General features: G+C 36.8%; 1 protein-coding gene across 3 annotated transcripts in view; it reads right to left on the bottom strand.

Annotated features, from left to right (window-relative positions):
* NEDD1 (NEDD1 gamma-tubulin ring complex targeting factor) overlaps window positions 1-23,782 on the bottom strand; it is a 49,086-nt gene that overhangs the window by 5,012 nt on the left and 20,292 nt on the right. For 2 of the 3 annotated variants that reach the window (XM_006747133.3, XM_031017966.2), the window contains exons 6-13: window positions 15,845-16,074; window positions 14,234-14,435; window positions 13,658-13,853; window positions 8,503-8,631; window positions 6,129-6,173; window positions 4,812-5,014; window positions 3,882-4,035; window positions 2,838-2,997 (exon numbers count right to left, since the gene is read on the bottom strand). In XM_006747133.3, the coding sequence (XP_006747196.1) occupies window positions 2,838-2,997; window positions 3,882-4,035; window positions 4,812-5,014; window positions 6,129-6,173; window positions 8,503-8,631; window positions 13,658-13,853; window positions 14,234-14,435; window positions 15,845-16,074 (1,319 nt within the window). The remainder of the gene's footprint in view (window positions 1-2,837; window positions 2,998-3,881; window positions 4,036-4,811; window positions 5,015-6,128; window positions 6,174-8,502; window positions 8,632-13,657; window positions 13,854-14,233; window positions 14,436-15,844; window positions 16,075-23,782) is intronic. The other variant, XM_031017967.2, reaches the window with a different exon arrangement.

Here is a 23,782-nt window from a genome sequence, read left to right as displayed (position 1 = left end):
CTCTGAAAAACAAACTGAGGGTTCTAGAGGGGAGGGGGGTGGGAGGATGGGTTAGCCTGGTGATGGGTATTGAGGAGGGCACATTCTGCATGGAGCACTGGGTGTTATGCACAAACAATGAATCATGGAACACTACATCTAAAACTAATGATGTAATGTATGGGGATTAACATAAGAATAAAAAAATTTAAAAAAAAAATTCTCTTCTGCTTTCAATTATGACAAAAGCCGTATTTAAAACAAACAAACTGGGGGCGCCTGGGTGGCTCAGTCGGTTAAGGAGCTGTCTTCGGCTCAGGTCATGATCTCAGGGTCCTGGGATGGAGTGGCAAGCTGAGCTCCCCACTGAGCGGGGAGTTTGCTTCTCCCTCTCTCTCTGCCTCTCCCCACTGCTCGTGCTCTCTCTCTCAAATAAATAAATCTTTAAAAAAATTAAAACAGGGACGCCTGGGTGGCTCAGTCGGTTAAGCCTCTGCCTTCAGTTCAGGTCATGATCCCGGGGTCCTGGGACCGAGTCCTGCATCGGGCTCTCTGCTCGGTGGGGAGCCTGCTTCTCCCTCTTCCTCTCCCCCTGCCTGTACTCGCTCTCTCTCTCTCTCTGACAAATAAATAAATAAAATCTTAAAAATAAATAAATAAATAAAACACACCGAAAGCATCAGAGAACCACTAAGGTGGTCAGGATTTGAGGGGCTATGGTCTTGCAAAGAAGGGAAGTCTGCTAGGTAAGCCCCACAGTTACCTCTGTTTTCCCTTGGGGATGTGCTGATTGGACAGAGGGGAACAGAGGCTGAGCTGAAAGCAGTGACCTGGAGCTTGAGAGAGTCTCACCGGGTTGGGGAGTGCTAGGGTTTTGGACAGCCCAAGCAGCCAAGGCTTCAAGGTGCCAAGAAGGTACCTGCGGAAAAGTAAACCTAAAACTGTGCCATTTCCCCCTCGAGATATCTATTGACTCCTAAGCACTGCCTGCACTGGTGGCAGAAGATTAAACATAAAGTCACAGCTAGAGCAGAGAAAGACTTTGGCGGCCTTGCGATGCTGGGGAAATGGAGGTTAAAGTTTCAGAACCCCCAAGGTAAAAAGGCCTGGTGAATATCCTCGAAGGGCAGAGACTAAACCCTAGAATAAAGGCAACCAGAAATAAACTAGCCCTAAGAAAACCGGAAAGCCAGCAAGTATAGGAACGAAGTGATCTGCTTGCCAGAAGAAACTTAAATCTTCTTGAAAGACAGTAAAAATAGACCCATAGACTTCTGCTTAGGATATAATCTCTCCAACTCTAATAGTGAGGACAAGCCAGATAACCTATAAAATCATACATTTTTAAATTCAACTTGAGAGTGCAAAGAAACCTAAATGAATGAAAATCCAGAAAATGATGAGTCCCTCCTAGGAGAAGAGACCCATGACTGTTTTCTTTTTTCTTTTTTTTTTTATTCTTATGTTAATCCCCATACCCATGACTGTTTTCATCCTCAACAGAGCAGAGGGCGGGTGGTGGTGGTGAAGGCGGGGTGGGGGGCTGGAGAGGTAGGGTTGACACAGCTGCCATTGATAGGGTAAGGAGAACTAACTGAAATTTTTATAGATTTTTGTAGGCCAAGTAGGACTGGACCCAAGGAGTCCGAGCCACAAAGAAAATCTCCATTCATTCACCAACTATTTGCCACAGGCCTTCATTGAGTGCTTATTTGCATCCTTAGTACCCAGTACATATACTAGGCATGTTGTAAATGTCAAAAATAACCAAAAATGATGATTTTCCTTTAAAAATATATTTGTTAACATTTTAAAATATTTTTTCAAAACACTTTTTTTTTTTAAAGTAGGCTCCACCTCCAGCATCGAGCTCAATGTGGGGCTTGAACTCATGACTCTGAGATCAAGACCTGAGCTGAGATCAAGAGTCAGATGCTCAACCGACTGCGCCATCCAGGAGCACCCCCCAAAACACTTTTAACATTAAAAAGAAACATGCACCAGGGCACCTGGGTGGCAGAGTTGGGTAGTGTCTGACTCTTGATCTCGCCTCAGGTCTTGATCTCAGGATTGTGAAATTGAGCCCCGTGTCAGGCTCCTCTGCCCCTCCCGCTCGTGCTCTCTCTAAAATAAATAAATCTTAACAAAACAAAACAACAACAAAAAAACCTGTACCAACAAAAACTGTACATCTTCTCTAGCATTCTTGCTCGCTATATTCCAAATCAGAGCTAGAATACTAAGTAACTACAGGTCAGAAAGGGAAAAAACACATACAAAAGATTCTAATAATTGAAAATAGCTCCAATATATATTGAGATGATAGGTAAAAGGAAGCAACAATGTCAAATACATTCCTACAGTGTTCAAAATTCAAAGGATGAGGAGACAAGGACAGATCCATGAAAAAATTTTTTTTAATTGACTATTACATTCTGATGCATTCTGTTTGAAAATATTCAGAATTCCTTTAAAAAATTATTTCTCTATTACATTATTACCCATAGCATATTTAACAGGTGATTTATAAATACTTCACGTAAGAATACCACTGGGCCTTACCAGAATCTGCTGCCCAAATTTTGATAAAAAAAATCCCTGATGGCAGCCTGCCTGCTAGACTGCCCTGCCAAGTTATCTAATAATTGCCCTAGGTAAATGTACCTTTTCCTGGCTGATATTCAATAAATTCAATACAGCAAGATCGACAAAACTCATCATGTTTTCTATTGTTTTTATGGACCCCAAAACCTAGGCAAAAGTAGTAACCACCAATATTACTTATGGTTCCGGTTCTACACCTAATAAAAAAAAGCCAGTTAATGTCTAGACAGAAAGAGCAATTTCTCAGTTACTACCTAAAGTCATCCAATGTCTCCTGTATCATGTTCTGAATAAAACGGATCTGAACAGATGTCAGTGGTGCATTTGGCCTATTATTTCCGATGGTATCAGCTATTTTTTCCGATAGCGAACTGGCAACTCCAGCCGTGACAGAGGATGCTGCTATCTTTGGATCTAAAATAAAAAATGGAGAAAATATTAATAGTCAGCTTAGACTAAGAGACATCAAACATTTGTAAATAAGATTTGGCATGAGGAGACTTGAAAAACTGGTAAAGAACAGTGTTCCTGTGACATTTAGAAAAACTTACTGTCTGGAATACAAATCTTAGAAACTTTCTATGACATTATTTCTCATAGTCATTTATCTATATATATAAACTGCCAACTGTCTAATATAATAACATATGACAGAGGGATTAATCTTGAAGAATCTTGGAACCATTTCCTCTTATAAAAGATGAATGTGACATGCTATCCCATAAACTAGATAAACCAAGACTATTAAAAATAAACAGAAGGAATATAGGAGTAAAGTACCGCTATAAGCAAAGCCCCAGAGTTTACACTAATACAATATATCCACAGAAACCTTAAAGTAAAACATAAATATCTATATAGAAGAGTTGCTTCTATACAAAGAGTTGTTTTCTATAGATAACTTGTATAACAACCCAATATCCCATTAAACGTGATCAAGTTTTTAGGATCTGTGGCATGAACTTTAGTATGGAGGAGGGAAAAAAAAGACAATTTCAGGTAGTTAATGACTCATTTTCAAAGGGTCCTACATTATATTCCTATTTATATTAGATCAAGACCCTTACATATTGGATTGACAATAAAATTCACACCAAAAGAGTATCAAATCAATGTCACTGAGTTTAACCATTCACATACATGTCATTGTCCTCTAGTAAGAGAGTCATAATAGACAAGCGTTGTGAAGTTTCAACTCCTTTTAATTTTCTTAGTCTATGATCACTCTATTTATCAAGTTAAATAGTGGGAGTCTTCAACTTAACACCTTCAAATATCAGGAAGTTTTATGTACTTACTTGGAGTTGAGGATCCAATGAGGGGGGGTTCATATATGAACTGGGCTTCAATTTCTTTCTCTGGCCTTTCAAATTTCTCAGGACTTCTTGTTTGGTTAGATGACGGAGAGGTATTCAGATTTCCAGTTTCAGCACCAGAAATCAACTTTGCAAACTTCACATTTAAAATAAACAATATATCAATTCTGGTTTTATACATATAATTTGTACCTACTTTTCTTTTTCCAGTAGTTAGGATCAGAAAAATGAAAAATAAGAAGGGATATAGAAGGAAAAAAAATTGCAAGAACTAGTGGCAAAATAAATCAACTTTACTAATCAAAAACAATTTCAATGGTAACATGATGAGGAAAAGCTCATTTATTAATAAGCATCTGCTATTGAGTGCCACTGAAAATGGTAATCACAGGCCAAAAAAAAAAAAAAAAAAAAAATCCCCAAACTCTCAGGTGGTAACTAGCCAGAAATATTTGAAAAATATGTCAGAAGACATTTTTGTACTTCCTAAATATCTTTTCAATATCATTCTAAAAAATCAATACGAAAATATTCTTAGCACCATCAGTTAGCTCTAAGACTTAGGGTAAATGACTTGACCATCAACTTGGTGCTTTCTGCTGCAATGGAAATAAATTCTAAAAAACTCAGGTATAAACTAGTCAAGTACCTTGTCTTAGAAAAAACAGCATTAAGTTTACATCTGCTGTTACCTCCAACATTTCCAAAGACAGATTTCAAAAGTATCCTTTAGTTTTTAACATGTGACATCAAGATTTAAGAATATTTTCTACCTGGTAAGGGTACAGCACTGTCAATAATTAGGACATATCCCCTGGCAGCCGCCTGCTTTCTGTCTCGTGATGAGCTTCATTATATGCTTGCTACTGATAAATGCACACTGTGAGTTCAGTATCATTTTTAGGCAGATACCTGTTTGAGGGAGTCCTTAGGTTCCTGTTTTCCCAGATATATTTTCTTAGATTCAGCTGTCAGATCATGATTTTCATTTTCTTCTTTCCCTGGAGATCCCATAAAGACATTCAGAGGACTAGAATGCAACACTGAAGTGCTTGAAGCTACTGGATTTTTTCTTGGAGGAAGGACTGAATTCAATTGTGGTAGAAAGTCAAGGCCTGAAAAAGAGGAGAAAAAACTATTTGCATATGATTTTCCTCAATCTTGGATATTTAAGAAAAGCACTTAACACAATAAATAGGTTAATATGGTAGAAAGACATGCAATTTGGATTCAGAAGGCAGGTTCATTTGTCAGCTCTACCCCTTACTTGATGTATACAAAATCTTGGGCAAAAATTGCAAAACTCTGTTTCCTGATCAGTAAATGTGAATAATGATACCCATCTCCGAGTGGTGAGACTAAAAAGAGATATTATATGTAAAACTACTTTGAAAATTGCAAAGCCCAATGAATGTTTTAGTCAATATTATTAGTTTTTGATAACTGAAAATTGTTAATTTGGTGTATATATATATAGTATATCTTGGTAGCCTCTAAGTTGGCTCCAAATGATCCCTGCCTTCTGGCATGGATTCATGCCCTCAGGTAATGTGGGCAGGACCTAGTAACTTGCTTCCAACAAAGAGAATACAGCAAAAGTGGTGGGATGTCACTTCCAAGATTAGGTTACAAACATGCAGTGGCTTCCATTTTGAGTGCCATCTCTGACCATCTTCCTCACCAACTCTGAGGGAAGCCAGCTGCCATGTTGTTAGTTGCCCTGCAGAAGGGCCCACATGGGAAGGGACGGGCATCTTCTGCTAATAGCCACCTGAATGAGCTTAGAAGTAGATCCTTGCCCAGTCAAGCCTTAATAGGCCTGCAGCCCTGCTGACATCCTGATTAAAGCATCAGGAGAGACCTTAAGCCAAAGGCACCAGCTAAGGTATGCTCAGATTCTGAACCCACAATTACGAGATGATAAATGTTCTTTTAAGTTTCAAATTGTTGGAGTAATTTGGGGGTGCCTGGGTGGTGCATTCGGTTAAGCATCTGACCCTTGCTTTTGAGTCAGGTCATGATTTCAGAGTCGTAAGATCAAGCCCTGTGTCCAGCTCCGTGCTCAGTGCGGAGTCTGCTTGAAATTCTCTTTCCCTCTTTTTCTCTCTCTCTCTCTCTCAAATTAATAAATAAATCTTTAAAAAAAATGTTGGGGTAATTTGTTACATATCAATAGATAGCACAATATCACTTTTAATTTTCCTAAAAATACTTCTCAATAGTTCTTACCATCTTTGCCTATGGACTCATCACCTCCCTTGTTAACCACAGCATCTATAATAAAATTAGAAAATCAAATTTTTAAAATTGTGACAAAGAAGCCATAGCAACTTAAGCTTCCCATTCATTCCCCAAAGAGTTTGATTTTAAAAAGGAAAATCTCAGTGAAGTTACAGCTGGGACTCATATAAACTTCTCTTTTTATTCTTTTCACTTCATGCATAGCAACACGTATGAAGAGTAATTCTATGTATAGGGTCATTTAATGAGACAGCAAGGTATACTAGAAAAGCACTGCAGTAGGCTCCAGAAATCTATAATCCAATTCTGCCTACCACTTAATAGCCTTAAACAACAAGACTTTAATACAATTAAGCTTCAGTTTCTGCATCTATATAAAGGGAATAACGTCCTGACCATGTCACAAGATTGTTTTGAAGATCAATTGAAACGACGTCAAAATAGTTTGTGAGCATTACAATGATATACAAAACATAAGATTTTATTAATATTTAACGGCAGAATATGTATAAGAATATTCCAATATTGTAATACTATTCATTTACCAATTAACAACCAAAAATTGCCTAACTTCATTTTAGCAAATTAATTTAGAAAAATGAGCACAAGTCATAAAAAAATCCATCAGAAATTCAAATGGCCAATGAATTATCATACATGATTATCATAGTAGGAGTATCAACTATACATCTGCATGTGTGTATATACACCTAGTAATTACACACACACATACAGTTTTAGAAGTTATTAGTTTTAACAAAAGCAGAAATATTCTTATTTAAAAGATGAAGAAATTGAAGCGCAAACAGATTCAGCCTTTTACCTAAGGAGAGTTGCATTCTTGAAATCAAAACATAAATTTCTTGACAATGAAAACCAGTCCTATATTTAGTATACATGTTCTTTTATTAATAATATGAAATGCTAATAAATGAAGGGCATATAGCTCAAATTCTAATCATATTTTAAAAAAGTAAAGAGGAATTTCTATCCTTTATTCATTTCTTTTAAAAAACCATTAAAGAGAATTTCATTTATAACTCAAACACTTTCAAAAAGCCCCTTCCTACATTCTCCAATTCAAAAGTTAGCCCAGGGGTTCTCATAAGCCAAAGCTCCCAGATGGTTACTAACCTCCAAAACCTTTCTTAACTCCAGCTCATGCCACTTTTCCCTCCTTTGCCCACATCTTTCCTCTCTTTATTCTTTAACTATGTAGTCTGACCCCTCTTCATCCTGAAAGAAAGGAATCCTTCCTCTTTCATTAGGTGGAAGATAGGGAAATCTGACCTGGCAATTAAAGTAGTCATTTTCAGGCCAGGATAAGGCAGAATACACTAAGTAATTCTGTGCCATCACATATGTGTTTATTCTTTCTGATTATGAAACTAATTGTAGAAAATTTGGAAAACAGACAATTTAAAGTAAAAAATGAAATTTTATAAGATCATGAATGGATGTAACAATTTAAACATTCTGTTACTGTTGACATTTAGATATGCTCCAGAGTTCCACTATTATAAAAAAAAAAAAACAGTACATACAAATCTTTGTGGGATTCTCTGAACAAGTTATTAGGTAGATTTATAGAAATGGAATTAACAGTCCATAGAGTATGAATATTTAACCTGCCAAATCATGCTCTAGAAATTTACCCATATTGTTAATAATACTGCTATTAGCAGTGAGATTACCCAATTAATGAAAACAGTATGAACATCAGTATCAAAAAAACACAGCCAAACAATGTGACTAGTTCATAAGTATGAACAATGATATATAATGTTTCTATTTATCAAAATGGTAAAGTTTTTTATATTTTTATTTTCTTTTTAGTAGCAACATCTCCTAGCAATAGGGAGAGTGTGTATGTGTGTGTGTTACTTTCACAAATAGTTAGTGTAAAAGATGAGGCAATCTATCCCCCCGCCGTATCTCTCTATGAAAACAATGAATAAATATACCAATTAGATATTAATAATCAAAACACAAAATATTTTTAGGTTAGAAGATATTTTTTGCCTATCAAAATATCCAAGATTTTAAGATTTATTTGGAAGTAGATACAACTAAAAAACTGCCTATGGAGGCAAAACTTCCTTTAAGAAACTTCTGTGAAAATTAAAATGCTAACTTGAGAGCTATTTGCATAGTTCCCATGTGAAAATGACAAGCATATACTTCAGAATGGTAACATCTGAAATATCGGGGCAAAGGAAAAGATACCACCCCAGGGACTGAGAAAATTAGCAACTGTCATGAAAAGAGTCAGACTAAAGCTATTATCCACATCTTTTAGCTAGAATAAAAATGTAATGACTGCCAGCAAAAGAACATGATCCTTGGATCTGAACAGACTTACCATCTCTGATAGGTGAGAACATGTCACCTAAACTACTTTTTCTGGTATCATCAAAGCTGAAGAAATCCTGATTTTTCCCACTGTCCGTTTCCTTAGTTATAGTATCAGTGTTTATGCTTCGAGGCAAGCCTTATAGGAAAATTAGATATAAAAATAACTGTTACTACATATACATGAATTTACCGTCAGAAGCTAGGTTCTAAAAATTAATGTATCATGCATATATTACATACATCACTGTTGTAATATTACAACAGTGAGCACCAGGAAAAGAAAACAATGTAACAACAGCTCAGTTAACCATGATTTTCATGGAAGGAAGGGCTTCTCAAAAGCAAATAATCTATTTATTCATATGATACCACCTTATTTTAGCCATTTTGATGAAATTTTCCCAAAATGATTTATATACTTTGCTGCCCTCTTAAACAAAGTATACTGAACACAACCAACTTCTTATAATGGGCTCACTTTTATGAACATCTACAAATTATTAAAAAAGTCTGTAAGGCATATAGCACGATGCCTAACATAGAGCAGGATTCAAGTAATGTTAGTTCCTTTCCATAACTGCAGTAACTGGATCTCCTTTTTCCCTCTTCTGTCTTTTCCTTCACTAACTGTGGAAGCTTAACACTGCTCTCAGTATTACTGATCTCAAATGACTTTACCAGCCTCAGGATAGTTTACTAAGAGGAAAGAAACCAGAATACTAAACTCATAAAGAACAGCATAGTAGACAACAATGAAGAGATGTGCAGCAGTTTATTTTCCCTGCCAGTATATAATGCAAGGAATTAGGGCAGGGACTTTGTAAGACTGAACTCTGCGGGCTCAGTAGCTTCTTGCCCATTTTTGGGTTGAAGAATGAGTTCTAGAGATTCAAGAGCTGTGATGAAAGTCTGGTACTTTAACTGGTAGCATGTTATTGTATTACATTTTTTAAAAAGATTTATTTAATTTATTTTTTCCAGAGAGAGAGAGAGAAGGGAGGGGCAGAAGGAGAGGGAGAGAATCTTAAGCTGACTCCCTGCTGAACAAGGAGCCTGACATGGGGCTTCAATTCAGGAACTCACAACCCTGAGATAACGACCTGAGCCGAAACAAAGAGTCAGAGGCTCAATGGACTGTACCATCTAGGTGCCCCCTGTATTACATTTTAAATAGTGTTTTATTTGCCATCTTGGTCCCAAATGAAAACTGAAAAGCTGGGATAAAAACAAAGAACAGCCAGCATATCCAAAAAGGTCCAAACCTGGCAAATAAAATAAACTTTTCTAGTAACACCTGATAAAAAGTTAAAATATTGGGTGCCTGGGTGGCTCAGTTGGTTAAGCGACTGCCTTCAGCTCAGGTCATGATCCTGGAGTCCCTGGATCGAGTCCCACATCGGGCTCCCTGCTCGGCGAGGAGCCTGCTTCTCCCTCTAACCCTCCCCCCTCTCATGTACTCTCTCTCTCTCATTCTCGCTCTCTCAAATAAATAAATAAATCTTTAAAAAAAAAAAAAGTTAAAATATTACTGAACATTTGTACATCACTGTCATTGAAGTGTTTACACCAAGAGTTAAACTGTTATAAAGAATAAATTTTCTCTCCTTCTTCTAGATGTTTAAACATGTATGAATGCATAACTTTAGCCTCTGGAACTTTAGGAGAAAGAAGTTTGGTATCATTTGAAAGTAGTGCTAAAGACATTTTTTACTTCTTAAACTGCTGTTTTCCTCTGAAATAAGCACTAGCAACAAGTCTGCAGAGGTTCTCTTAAGTTTTTACTTACATTCCAGGTGGTTAACAGTGTAATAATTTCAGGTGTACAATATAGTGATTCACCACTTCCATACAACACCAGGTGCTCATCACAACAAGTGCAGTCCTTCATCCCCATCACCTGTTTCACCCATCCCCCCCCACTCACTTCCCCTCTGGTAACCATCAGTTTGTTTTCTATATTTAAGAAAAAGCAAATGACGTATCGCAATCCCAGACTTCAAGCTCTCTTACAAAGCTGTAATCATCAAGACAGTATGGTACCAGCACAAAAATAGACACACAGATCAATGGAACAGAAAACCCAGAACGGAACCCACAACTATATGGTCAATTAATCTTTGACAAAGCAGGAAAGAATATCCAGTAGGAAAAAGTCTCTTCAACAAATGGTGTTGGGAAAACTGGACAAGAACATGCAAAAGAATGAAACTAGACCACTTTCTTATACCATACACAAAAATAAATTCAAAATGGATTAAAGACCTAAATGTGAGACATGAAACCCTTAAAATCTTAGAGGAGAACATAAGCAGTAACCTCTTTGACATCAGCCATAGCAACTTCTTTGTAGATACGTCTCCTGAGGCAAGGGAAACAAAAGCAAAAACTACTGGGACTTCACCAAAAAGCTCCTGCACAGCAAAGGAAAACAACAAAACTAAAAGGCAACCTACAGAATGGGAGAAGATATTTACAAGTGACATATTTGATAAAGGGTTAGTATTCAAAATATATAAAGAACTTAATAAAACTCAACACCCAAAAAATGCAGTCTAATTTAAAAATTCGCAGAAGACATGAACAGACATTTCTCCAAACAAGACATCCAGATGGCCAGCAGACACATGAAAAGATGCTCAATATCACTCATCATCAGAAAAATGCAAATCAAAACCATAATGAGATATCATCTCACACCTGTCAGAATGGCTAAAATCAACAACACAAGAAACAACTGGTGTTGGCAAGGATGTGGAGATAGGGGAAACCCTCTACACTGTTGGTGGGAATGCAGTAGTTGGCACCTTTAGTAGAAGCAATGTGAACTTTTTTCAAATTTCAGATTCATTTTACAGGAAGTTGAAAATAATAGTAATGATGATAACCGTGATGACAATATTAGCAAAACCATAATTCACTAAGTGCCTATCATGTGCCAGGCACTTTTGATACATCTTCTCTGGTTTTCACAATAACCCTAAAAGTTAAATATTATCTATGGAAGAGAAAATAAGACTCAAAGTGGTTAAGAAAACTGCCCAAAGTCATGCTGGTAGAAGTCACAGACCCAAGACTTACGCCTAACATACTCTCAATATTTCAGAGTAGGGAAAATGTACGTGTGTGTGTGTGTGTGTGTGTGTGTGTGTGAGAGAGAGAGAGAGAGAGAGAGAGCGCGCGCGCTAATGATGAAGCAAATGTGGCAAAATTTATAAAACTGAATCTGCTAAAGGGTATATTAGAGCTCAGGAGTTCTTTGTACTATTTTTGAAATGTTTCTATAAGTTTACAATTATTTCAAAATAAAATTAATAAACAAAAGTTTCTAACTCTGTGGGTACAGAGAAAACATTCATTTTGTCAGAAACTTTGCTAATCAGCCAACAGTTATCATTAATCAGTGACCCTGCAGACCCAACTCTTGCATTTCCTAATTAATGCTGTCATCGTTACACATGAGTTTCCTTATTAAAAACTAAATGAGTAACAGTGAGACTTCAGAAAGCTCAGAGTAAATAAGAGAAACTTTATTTTGTTTAATTTTGGAAATTATGAATAGAATCAATAATAAAAAAATAATGACAATTTTTATAATATAGTTAATTCAACATCTTGGTGAACATTACCCAAAGTTCTATTTCAAAATGAATTTCTTCTTCTAAGTATATAGGAGTAATATTTGTTTCTGGGAGTTCTTAAATAAATTATTTTTCTATATAATATGTAATGACTTTTATGTAAGGATGATGTAGATATTAACAGAAAATTTATAATGAAGATATATACTTATTATATCTTTTTAAAAACCATTCCATACTATCAAGGCTAACAAATTAAAGTTTTGCTTCTACTTGAAAACTGTAAACTCATGGTGAGAAGGTACAACAAATATTTTTGTACAGGGGCGCCTGGGTGGCTCAGTCGTTAAGCGTCTGCCTTCGGCTCAGGTCATGATCCCAGGGTCCTGGGATCGAGCCCCGCATCGGGCTCCCTGCTCGGCGGGAAGCCTGCTTCTCCCTCTCCCACCTCCCCTGCTTATGTTCCCTCTCTCGCTGTGTCTCTCTCTGTCAAATAAATAAATAAAATCTTCAAAAAAAAAAAAAAAATTTTTGTCCAAGTTAACTACTTGTCCTGAAATCTTAAAAGACATGGATACATGCATTTCTAATGAGACTAGTTTGGAAACACAGTGGTATATCATACAGACTTTTTAAAATTTTTTTAAAGATTTATTTATTTATTTGAGAGAGAGTGCATGAGAGTGGGAGTAGGGGCAGAGGGAGAGAGAGAGAGAGAGAGAATCCCAAGCTGACTCCTTACTGAGCGCAGAGCCCAACATGTGGGGCTTGATCTCACAACTCCAAGATCACTACCCAAGTCAAAACTGAGTCAGACACTCAACCAACTGAGCCACCCAGATGCCCCTACCATGCAGACTTAAAAATACGTCGCAAGTTGACAGTATAGTGTAACTTCTTAAAATTTAAAAGAAAAAAAATGTTTTCAGGAATTTAGAGAAAAGGAATATTCTCTACAGTAAATACAGGGAAGCTTATATTACACCTTCACAAAGTCTAAAGTTATTCTTTAAGAACCATTTCATCAGTACGATTCTCAGAGTAGAAGAAATTATTTAAAAATTGCAAAATTTTTATTTTTCTTTAATAAACTATTAATATACTGCTTAATATGTGCCAGGCACTATTCTGCACTTAAATACATTCATCACCTGACTTACTTTACCTTCTGAAATATGAAATAAAAGAAGCCATTAATAGCTTTTTTTGTGACTCAGAGATCAAATCAAAATGACAGCATCAAAGAATCATATTCTCTACTGATTCATCTGAAGACACAATGGACAGTCATCCAGTCTGGAGTGGTATTAAGGATAATTTCTGGATTGGCATTATTCTGTTTTTAAGATAATCAATATGTCTTACAACAGAAGTTCAGCTAAATAGAATAGGTGCCTTTCATTACTTTTTTAAAAATTTATAGCTCAAGTTAAAATGGTCACTTCTTCTATTTTCACTATTAATAATTTTACCTAAATACACAAGTGAATTTGAGTTCCAGGTTCTTGAAGAAAGCACTAATAATATATACCGGGGTGGGGTGCCGGGTGGAAACTCCACATATGATACATAAGCAGCATTTACCTGCTTTGTCTTGCACAGCAACTGCTCCTTTCCCCCCGGCTGTTGTCATGGGCTGTGGTAGAGCCGTGCCAATGGGAGTGGTGGCTGCTTCTCTGACGACTCCAGAATTCTGAACTCCTCCACTGGTAGCGCTCACATTAATGGCTCGTTTGTTCACAGCTGTGGGCTTATTTGAACAGCCTTTATTTAAACTTGACTGAAATGCAATGGAATATTTAAAAGCTCAGGTTTCTAATGCTCCATACTATACATTAATATTTTATCAATTCCCTGTTAGGTTAAAAATATATATAATTTCCCTTACAAATCTTAAGCCTGCTGGTGGATCTGAGAGTTTCCCTCTGAACCAAAAAGCCTTTTAAGATATTTTTTGAAGAGAGAAATATGAGAATTAAGTACAAAAAAACAGTTTTAAAACCAAGTATCAAATGGCTTTGTACCAGTCATTTAAAATGCTTTCATATTAAAATAATTACAAAGTAAAACTACACTGTGTTTAATGGACGAAATATGATTTCCATATTCTGAACTAGACTTATTTAATAAAATAAAAAATAATGAAAAGAAATACCTTACCTTAGAAAGAGCAGTGGAGTACTGAAATGCTATACACCGCACAGATGTCTTGTGAGCACTGATGGTTTTAACTGGTGATTTCAACATCCTTAAATCATACTGATATATTTTCCCACGGGAAGATCCAATAGCCAAAGTGGCTCCATCAGGCATGAAGTCCACTGCAGTCAGAGGGGTGTCGGCCACTAAGGTTTTCACTAGCCTTTGGAAAGGGTAATAAAGTATATCTAGATATGTGAGCCTATATAGGTATGTAAGTGTATGTGACCTATAGATAGCTATCTACCAAAACCAAAGCTACTTAGCATTTGGCAAAGTGACTTAGAATATGCATCCCCAACATTTGTGTAAAGCGTAAATTCAGAACTAGACTTAGAGACCTTTCTAATACAATGGCATATAAAGAACTGCTGCCTACTCCATCCTATTTTTCCTATTCACTTCCAATAGGTACGTTCTACATCATCTAGAAGCAGCAACTATTTCTCTGAGTAACTACTACTTCGACAGTGAACATGACAAACTTCCTGAGTGTTATTCCACAAACAAGGGCTCTAGTCTCAGGATTAAGGAGGCCCTAACCATCCCCTTTCCATTTATTGATCTGCTCAGGTCTCAAGAGGACTATGACCTTTCGCAGGGGAGCAGCTGCTACTTTGCTCTTTTAGCTGTGCATTTCTTGACCAGAAAGCTAACAGAATCCATGTGGCTTGATCCTCATGAAGCTAATATAGAAATATGGATACTGAACTGCTGAAGCTGAGCTCTTTGCCACAGTTATTTGGTATAAGAGAGAAATGCTTACTGACTCTTAAAGTTCTCAGTAAAGTTCAAAAGAAAGAATAAAAAAGAAAAATTTTTAAAAAAGAAGAAAGTAAAACAAGTAACAGTAAACTTTAACAAGGGCTGACAAAAAGTCCTTCCCTAGTCATAACATTACCACTTTCTTCCATACAATCTTTAGGTATTGCTAGGTGTCTTCAATACACCTGTAGCACTCTTGTACCATTTTTTTTTATAGCTAACCAAGCACACCTATAACTGTTAAGAAAGCCAGAAGGCACAATGGACCCAGATACTTAGAAGATTATGTACCCTTTAGCTCTAGATCAGTGGTTCTCAACTGGGGGCAATTTTGCTACTTTTTCTAATATGCGGAGTGCTACTAGCCTCTGGTGGATAGAGACCAGGGATGCTGCTGAATATTCTACAATGCCCAGGATAGCCCCCCACAAACGAGAATTATCCAGCCCAAAATGTCAACAGTTTAGAAACTCTGCTCTTGATAATGAATTAATTTTAAAGCAAATTAATCACACTGCTTTTAAAATATACATATTTAGTTGTATTTCTGAAAAAGAATACTATGCCTATATGCTAAAATAAAGATGTGCAATCATTAACATGCTATCCTCAACATTCAACATCCAGATGTACTCTAAAGAATATCCGCATCTCATGTATTTTTTTCTGCATGGGAAGAAAGAGAAAATTCTATCCTTCTAGATATCAAGCACACAACTTTAGAGAGGTCTATGCAAATCACAAATGTCTGCTAATGAGATAATAGTTATTTGTCACTAAATTAAGAAATGATTGTGTCACACTTACTTCTTACTTGAAGTGTCATAGAGAATGATTCTTTTATCCAAGCCTATAGTCACAAATAACAATTCATTGACAGGAGAAAAACAGATGCCTGAAGCTGGAGCTTTATGTGTACTGTCAAAGTTATGGTATGGACTCTGACTATTCACATCCCAGAGAGTTACTATTCCGTTATCCGAAACACTGCCCAGTAGTGATTTCTTAAACAAGGAGTACTTCAAGTGCCGAACAGACTATAAAAATAAGAATAAATTTTATGCAATTGTAACCATTCATAAGAACATTTTATATAAACTATATAAATGATGGCAACAGTCAACCACACTATTCACAGGGGATTTAGGACTTCTCTTGTTCATAGAGTAAGAGGTTTCAACTATGACAACCATAAAAATCACTTAGTGGGCTATAAGATGATCCTAATACATACCAATATTCTAGTAATTAAATATTTGTCATGATTTTATTATCTTGGAATAGAGCTACCTCAACCTCCCCTTTTGTAGAGGAAAAATATAATATGTTGAGATTAACTACATTAACTCATCAGGCTTAGGAATATCTACCATAATAAAAGGCCCAGTAGCTAATCACAGCCAAATCACGATTTATAAGTATCAGAGAACACTGGCAGAGAATAAGCAATATTTCAAATTTATTTTCTCTACATATTTTATTTATTTATTTATTTAAAGATTTTTTATTTATTTATCTAACAGAGATAGAGAGACAGCACAAGTAGGCAGAGCGGCAGACAGAGGGAAAGGGAGAAGCAGGCTCTCTGCCCAGCAGGGAGCCTGATGTGGGCTCAATCCCAGGACCCTGGGATCATGACCTGAGCTGAAGGCAGCCGCTTAACCGACTGAGCCACTCAGGCGCCCTCTATATATTTTAGATATTTGGATATATTTGTTTGAATCTGGGCATTTGATGCACTGGCAATTTAGCACTTGAAGCATAATAAAAAAATTAAGTAAACCACAAAGAACTGACAACACTCTAGACTGGGGATGGACTATATCCTTCTTTCAAAAGCATCAGCCTGAGGGCAATACTGGCCTTTCTCTAAACACTCATCCCTGGGGGCAGTGGAGACATTCTCTCTTTCTAGCTTCTGCTGGATCGGAATAAACAAAGATCCAGTTTGAGTAAAGTAAAGTAGATGAATTTTATCTACTTTTACTAAAATGTTGCTTTCAAACTTGTGTTGATATTATCACTTACTGAGCTGAGGATTAAGTATCTTACATTTAAGCTAATTTTTCCCTGCACAGAAACAGCAATATAAGTATAGAAATTAATAGTAGAATCTGCAAGAGTGGGAAACTGGTTTTCAAAGAGTTAAGTTAGAGTTCCAAATAAAGCAATGAATCAGGCTCTAGTAGGCTGAGAGTAGCTATACATATAGGTCCCAGATAAATCTGGCACAAAACAAAAGTCAAATCTGAAGGTTTTTTGTTTGTTCTATCTGGTTTAATCTATTATACTCCAAAAGCTTCTATATACCACTAGAAACCACTCAGAAACCACTAGCTTCTATATATTAAAAACTCATATACTACCTACTTCTAAGATGTTTCAAAATAATATATATCAGCCCTCAACAACAAAAATATTTATGATTAATACAAAACAAATTCTGTCTAAGGAAACAAAAGGAGTATTTGTTACCAGACACCCCAACATGAGATAATTACTATGGTCATGCATTAAATATGGCTCCTCATTTTCAGACGGTTAAAGTACAAAGAGAAAACATCGGCTTGTGTTTTCCATTTTTGTTGAGGAAAAGTATATCCATTCCAACAGAAAAATCTTTCCTCTGGTCTACACTCAAGGAAAAATAAACTACTTGGACCTTGACTATATAAAAGACATAGAGGGCGCCTGGGTGGCTTAGTCGGTTAAGTGTCCGACTCTTAATTTTGGCTCAGGTCATGATCTCAGGGTCATGAGATCAAGCCCTGCATCAGCCTCCATGCTGAGTATGGAGCCTGCTTGAGGTTCTCTCTCTCCCTCTGCCCCTCCCTCCATCCCCAAGCTCTCTCTCTAAAAAGGAAAAAAAAAAAAAAAAAGACACAGAGATCCTTAGTGAATTGCGATGTTTATAGTCACATATCAACCTAGCAAAACATTAATTTTTTAAAAAATTCTGTAGCACATTAAGAGTTTATATAATGGGGATTAACATAAGAATAAAAAAGAGTTTATATAGTTATGGTCCTTCATATAATCTAAATTTAGATTAAATACACAAGCAGAACTTAAAAAAAAAAAACTAACACCATAAAACATAGACCTCATAGATCCTCGAAGTACATAAAATTCAACCTCTTAGCCACAGGATTCCTACTGGAAGGTGGTCATCCAGAATCTATTTGAATATAGCAAGGAAAAAGGAGCTTACTATTTCATATAATGAAACTTTATAAATAGTTAAAAATGCATTTCTTGATTAAGTCAAAACCTACATTCCAAATATTGCTTCATACATGGTCTGTGGACCTATTTGGCAACCTTATTTAAGAAAAGAAAAAAGGCTAACAATAACCACCAATCTTCATTCAAGCAGGGTCTGCCTTCGGCCCAGGTCATGATCCCAGGGTCCTGGGATCAAGCCCCACATCGTACTCCTGGCTCAGCGGGGAGCCTGCTTCTCCCTCTCCCTCTGCCTCTCTCCCTGCCAAACTCTGCAGGGTCTTGGGTAAATTACTTAAACTCTCCAAGCCTCAGTGTTCTCATCTACAAGACAGAAAACGCTCTTATTTTCCAGTCAAAGTTCTTCTAAGAATTAAACAGAATCTCTGCACAGAGCCGTGTACACAGCTGTAGCCGCCACTATTCTCACGGGCTCATGACTCATTCTTCATTGTATATGTACCCATTTGACCATCTTTTACACATACTTTTTTAAAAGACCCTTAAGTAGCCAAACTGATTTCTTTAAATGGCTCCCCTCTATCTCTCTGATACATTTCTGACCTTTCTACAGCTATTAAATCATCATGTCTTTAGAGTATCATTAAAAGACTATCCCATGACCCGGATAAATGAACTATTAATCTACTAAATTATATTTAAAATAAGTACTAATAATACATGTTAGTACCAGCAGCACTTATTAAGCCCCTACACCTGGTTCCAGATTCAAACCATTTCTAAGGAAAAAAAAAAAATATTGCCAAGAACCTTATGAAAAACATCCCTAAAAGCAGCAATGCCATTTTTTCTTACATTATTATTATGTAAGAGTGTATGTGCTTGTGGAGAAATATATGTTTCTAAATATAAAAAGTACATCACTCACTATAGATCAAGGGTTGGCAAACTTTTTCTTGAAGGGCCAAGCAGTAAATATTTTATGCTGTTGTACAGCAAAAGCAATATGAATGAGCATGGCTGTGTTCCAATAAAACTTTATTTACAAAAATAATGGTCAGCTACTGGGTCACAGTTTGTTGGTCCCATAGTTTTCAAATATAAATGTTTGAAATAAAAAAACAAAACATGGGGCACTCAGGTGGCTTAGTCAGTTAAGTGTCTGCCTTCAGCTTAGGTCATGATCCCAGAGTCCTGAGATCCAGGCCCATGTAGGGCTCCCTGCTCAGTGGGGAGCCTGCTTCTCCCTCTCCTTCCCACTTGTGCTCTCTCTCGCTATCACTGTCACTATCTCTTTCTCTCTCTCAAATATTTTAATAAAATCTTAAACACACACACAAAAGGAGAGAAAAAAAATCTACAATCCTACCACCCACAAAAAAAACTGGTTAACATTTAGTTTTGTTGTAAATAAGTCTTAGTTTTATTGTTTAAATATTTTTCTGTGTGAATGTATGTTTGTGTGTATTCAGTAAGTATAAACAGAAAACCTGGGATCATACTTTATTATTATAAAGTCAGCACTGTCACTAATACTTTCTACTACATGATTTCAACAGCTGGATAATACATGAATATATATCAATTTATCTAAATAATCTAATGTTGGACACTTAGGTTATTTCCAATTTCCAAGTATCCTAACTACCTATCATTTTTAAAATCTGCTAATTTATGAAAGAATTTGTATTTCACTGTTGTTCATGCTTTAAAGGTTCTTGGTTGAAAAATACTAAGTGACCATCTGTCTTCCTTCTTTTATGAATTACACATTAATCTACTTTGCTTATTTTCCATTGGGCTATTAAGATTTTTTTAAATCCTAATTTGCAATTGATCTTACTATAATAAGGACATTAAAGCTCTCATAAGTATAAATATTTCCCCATTTTCCTTTCAATTTTGTTAATTTTTTAAAAGATTGCTATTTGTCAGACTTTTAAGTTTTTATGCATTTAAATTTATCATGTCTGTCTCCCTAACTTATAACTTTGTTCTTATACTTAGAGAAGCCTTACCTTCACAGAGATAAGAATATCCACTCATATTTTATTATAGCTTTATAATCTGTAATATGTATGTACCTAAATACATATATATGTATATATACATATATATACTAGACACTATACTTATATATACAACAGATACTATACGTGTGTATATAGACATACAGACACACACACACATACACACACATGCATAAATATATACAGTATCCCTTCAACTCCATCCCTTCCCTCTTTTTTTTCTTTTTTAAGATTTTATTTATTCATTTGAGACACAGAGATACAGAGAGAGAGCGAGCATGAGCAGGGAGAGAGGCAGAGGGAGAGGGAGAAGCAGGCTCCCCGCTGAGCCAGGAGTACGATGTGGGGCTTGATCCCAGGACCCTGGGATCATGACCTGGGCCGAAGGCAGATGCTTAACCATCTGAGCCACCCAGGCATCCCCATCCCCTCCCTCTTCTTAAGTCCCAGTGTCTTGTCTCAAGCACTAATCAACTATCACTGGAGGTACTGCCCACTTCCATTCTCAGTAGCTTACTATCCATCCTTCACATTGCTGCAGCAGTAACCTCTTCAAAACTGGAAATCTGAACATATTTGTCCTGCTTAAAATCCTTTTAACTCGAAGACTCTGAAAAGTTAGTTGTTACAGCGGTGGCAGGGTTTCTGAAATCTCTCTGAATAACCCCATATGTGTGTGTGTGCAGGCCTGGACTTCCTATCCTTAGAAAGTCCTATTTCTCAAGGTTGGCCCTTGGCTGGTATCTGGGATTTTGGGAGGGTTTCCACTACCCTAACTGATAAGAGCGACTCACTGACTGATAAAAGTGTCTCACTGTGCCGAAACTGTTTGTGTATGAGATACGGTTTATGACTGCACCATGGCTGAACAGCTGCTTTCCTTCTAGGAGTTTGGAATTTCAATATATGCTACATAGAGGGTGCCCAGGTAACTAGCCTCCACTAAAATCTCTGGGCAATGAATCTCTAATGAGCTTCCCTGGTAGACAGCGCTTCATACATGTCACAGTTTGATGCTGGGGAAATTAAGTACCTCCTCTCCACTGAGAGAGGATGCTTCGGAGCTTATACCTGGTTTCCTCAGGACTTCACCCCATGCACCTTTTCTCTTTACTGATTCTGCTTTGTACCCTTTCACTGTAATAAATCACAGGCATATGTATGATTATATGTTGAGTTCTGTGAGTACTCTTAGTGAATCATTAAACCTGGTCTTGGGGATCCCCAGCGCAGTGAGTTTAAATGACTTTGTGTGCGTGTATGTTTTACAGACAGACAGCAAACCCCAGACAGCAAAAGTAAAATCCCATGAACATTTACAACAAAACTAGACGATCAGGGATCCTCAGGAGCCCCAAAATACATGCTAGAAAGTCAAACAATTAGCAGCCACAAGTCCCTCATAATATTAGTATCTGTGCAAAGGAAGCAGAAGGAAATAACAGGGAGTCTGAGACAGAGCTGAGAACAGGAAAAGTCCCAAATAGCCAATAGGTATTCAAAAAAAAAAAGCATGGTGACCAATTTGACAAGCTCAGCCGAAACCAGGACTATCTGCTGCATTGCATACAGAGGTCTAGAGAAAGGTCTGAAGAGCTAGAGAAGTTTAGCTGCAATGAACTCCCCAAACTGACCAGATGAGATGCTTACCTCCCAGGTCAGGGCACCACACTAAGGAGACACTGTTAGGAGTAGGTGCAAACCTAAATAGGATGGAGTCAACAGAGCTGAAGGAGAGCAAAAGTTCACATACAAGTAAGTGAGTGGAACAAAGCTAGGCAACCTCAGAAAACAAGTCACCATTAAAACAAAAACAAAACTAACTGAAAACAAGAGGGAGCTTGTAAAGCTAGAAAAGACACCCTGAACCCCATCTCTGTGTAGAAGTTCAGGGAAACTAACTCCACAGATAAATCCCATATGAAGTTATTATGAGAACAAGAAGAAAGGAACTCTCAGAGGAGATGACCAACAAGAAAATAAAATGATACAAGACATTGAAAACAATATAAATCAGAATTAGAAAACTTAGAAATGAGATGTTAGAACTTAGAAAAGAATTAGAAATTTCAGAAGTCTCTGCAAAAATGAAGGCTAATTTAAAAGGAATATAAGAATGAATAAACACAACAGATAACACCTTAGAGATGGGCAAAAAATAAAGAATTTTTGAAAATTATAAATAAGGAAAAAGTTAAAATGATTTGAAAGTAATAAATCAGTGAAGACAAGATCTAATAAAGAAAAAAAAGAAAACATAAGGAAAATAACAAATACTAAAAGCAATAATTCAAGAAAACTTCCCTGAAAGATCTGAAACTACATATTAAAGAAGCACACCATGTCCCTATGAATAGCAATACAGAGTGACCAACACCAAGACACAGTCTAACAAAATTACTGGACTTTAAAGAAAAAAAAAATATCCCTTGGACATCTAGGAAAAAAGAAACAAGTGACTTCTAAGGAAAAAAATACTTAAATTATCATCAGACATTTGAGACCAACAATGATGGGAGTAACACATTGAAGTTCCTCAAGGAAAAAAAATGTGAGCCTGCTACTGAGTTACATCATTTTTCATTTTCTTTTTTTTTTTTTTTAAGATTTTCTTTATTTTTTGATAGAGAGGGAGAGACACAGCGAGAGAGGGAACACAAGCAGGGGGAGTGGCAGAGGGAGAAGCAGGCTTCCCGCGGAGCAGGGAGTCTGATGCGGGGCTCGATCCCAGGACCCCGGGACCATGACCTGAGCCGAAGGCAGATGCTTAACGACTGAGCCACCCAGGCGTCCCTACTGAGTTACATCAAAAGAGAATTTATGTCAGAGAAAAAGTCAAAAAGCAGAAAACACATACTTATGGAAACAATATATGGTGCTCATTGTGATTATAAAATTTTGGAAAGTACCTAAAATATTGGAATGTTTAAACTGTGGCATTTGAACAATGGAATATTATGGAGCCATTAAAAAATTATGGTCATGGGGGCACCTGGGTGGCTCAGTAGGTTGAGCATCCAATTCTTGATTTCAGCTCAGGTAATGATCTCAGGTCATGGGATCCAGCTTTGTGTGTTGGTCTCCACACTCAGCAGGGAGTCTGCTTGAAATTCTCCTTCTCCCTCTACCCTTCCCAACCACTCATGTGCACTCTCTCTCCTTAAAATAAATATATAAGTCTTTTTAAAAATTATGGTTATGAAGACTAGTAAAATGAGAATACCTGGGATGGAACACTACCATGAAAAAGGCAAAAAACAAGACTGGACCAACAGAATGATTATAATTGTATGGAAGGAAGACAGAGCTATACATAGAAACACTGCAAGAAAACATTCTTCCCATTACAGAAAATTTGGAAGAGAGATATAGAAGGGAAAAAAATAGCCTTTAAGAAGTATCTACATTAGGGCGCCTGGGTGGCTCAGATGGTTAAGCGTCTGCCTTCAGTTCAGGTCATGATCCCAGGGTCCTGGGATCGAGTCCCGCATCGGGCTCCCTGCTCCTTGGGAGCCTGCTTCTCTCTCTCTCT

The sequence above is a fragment of the Leptonychotes weddellii genome, chromosome 5, assembly GCF_054177405.1.
Source record: "Leptonychotes weddellii isolate Sample4059 chromosome 5, ASM5417740v2, whole genome shotgun sequence".
Classification (NCBI taxonomy): domain Eukaryota; kingdom Metazoa; phylum Chordata; class Mammalia; order Carnivora; family Phocidae; genus Leptonychotes; species Leptonychotes weddellii.
The sequence above is the reverse complement of the archived record's forward strand: the minus strand, read 5'-3'. Positions and strand labels throughout refer to the sequence as shown.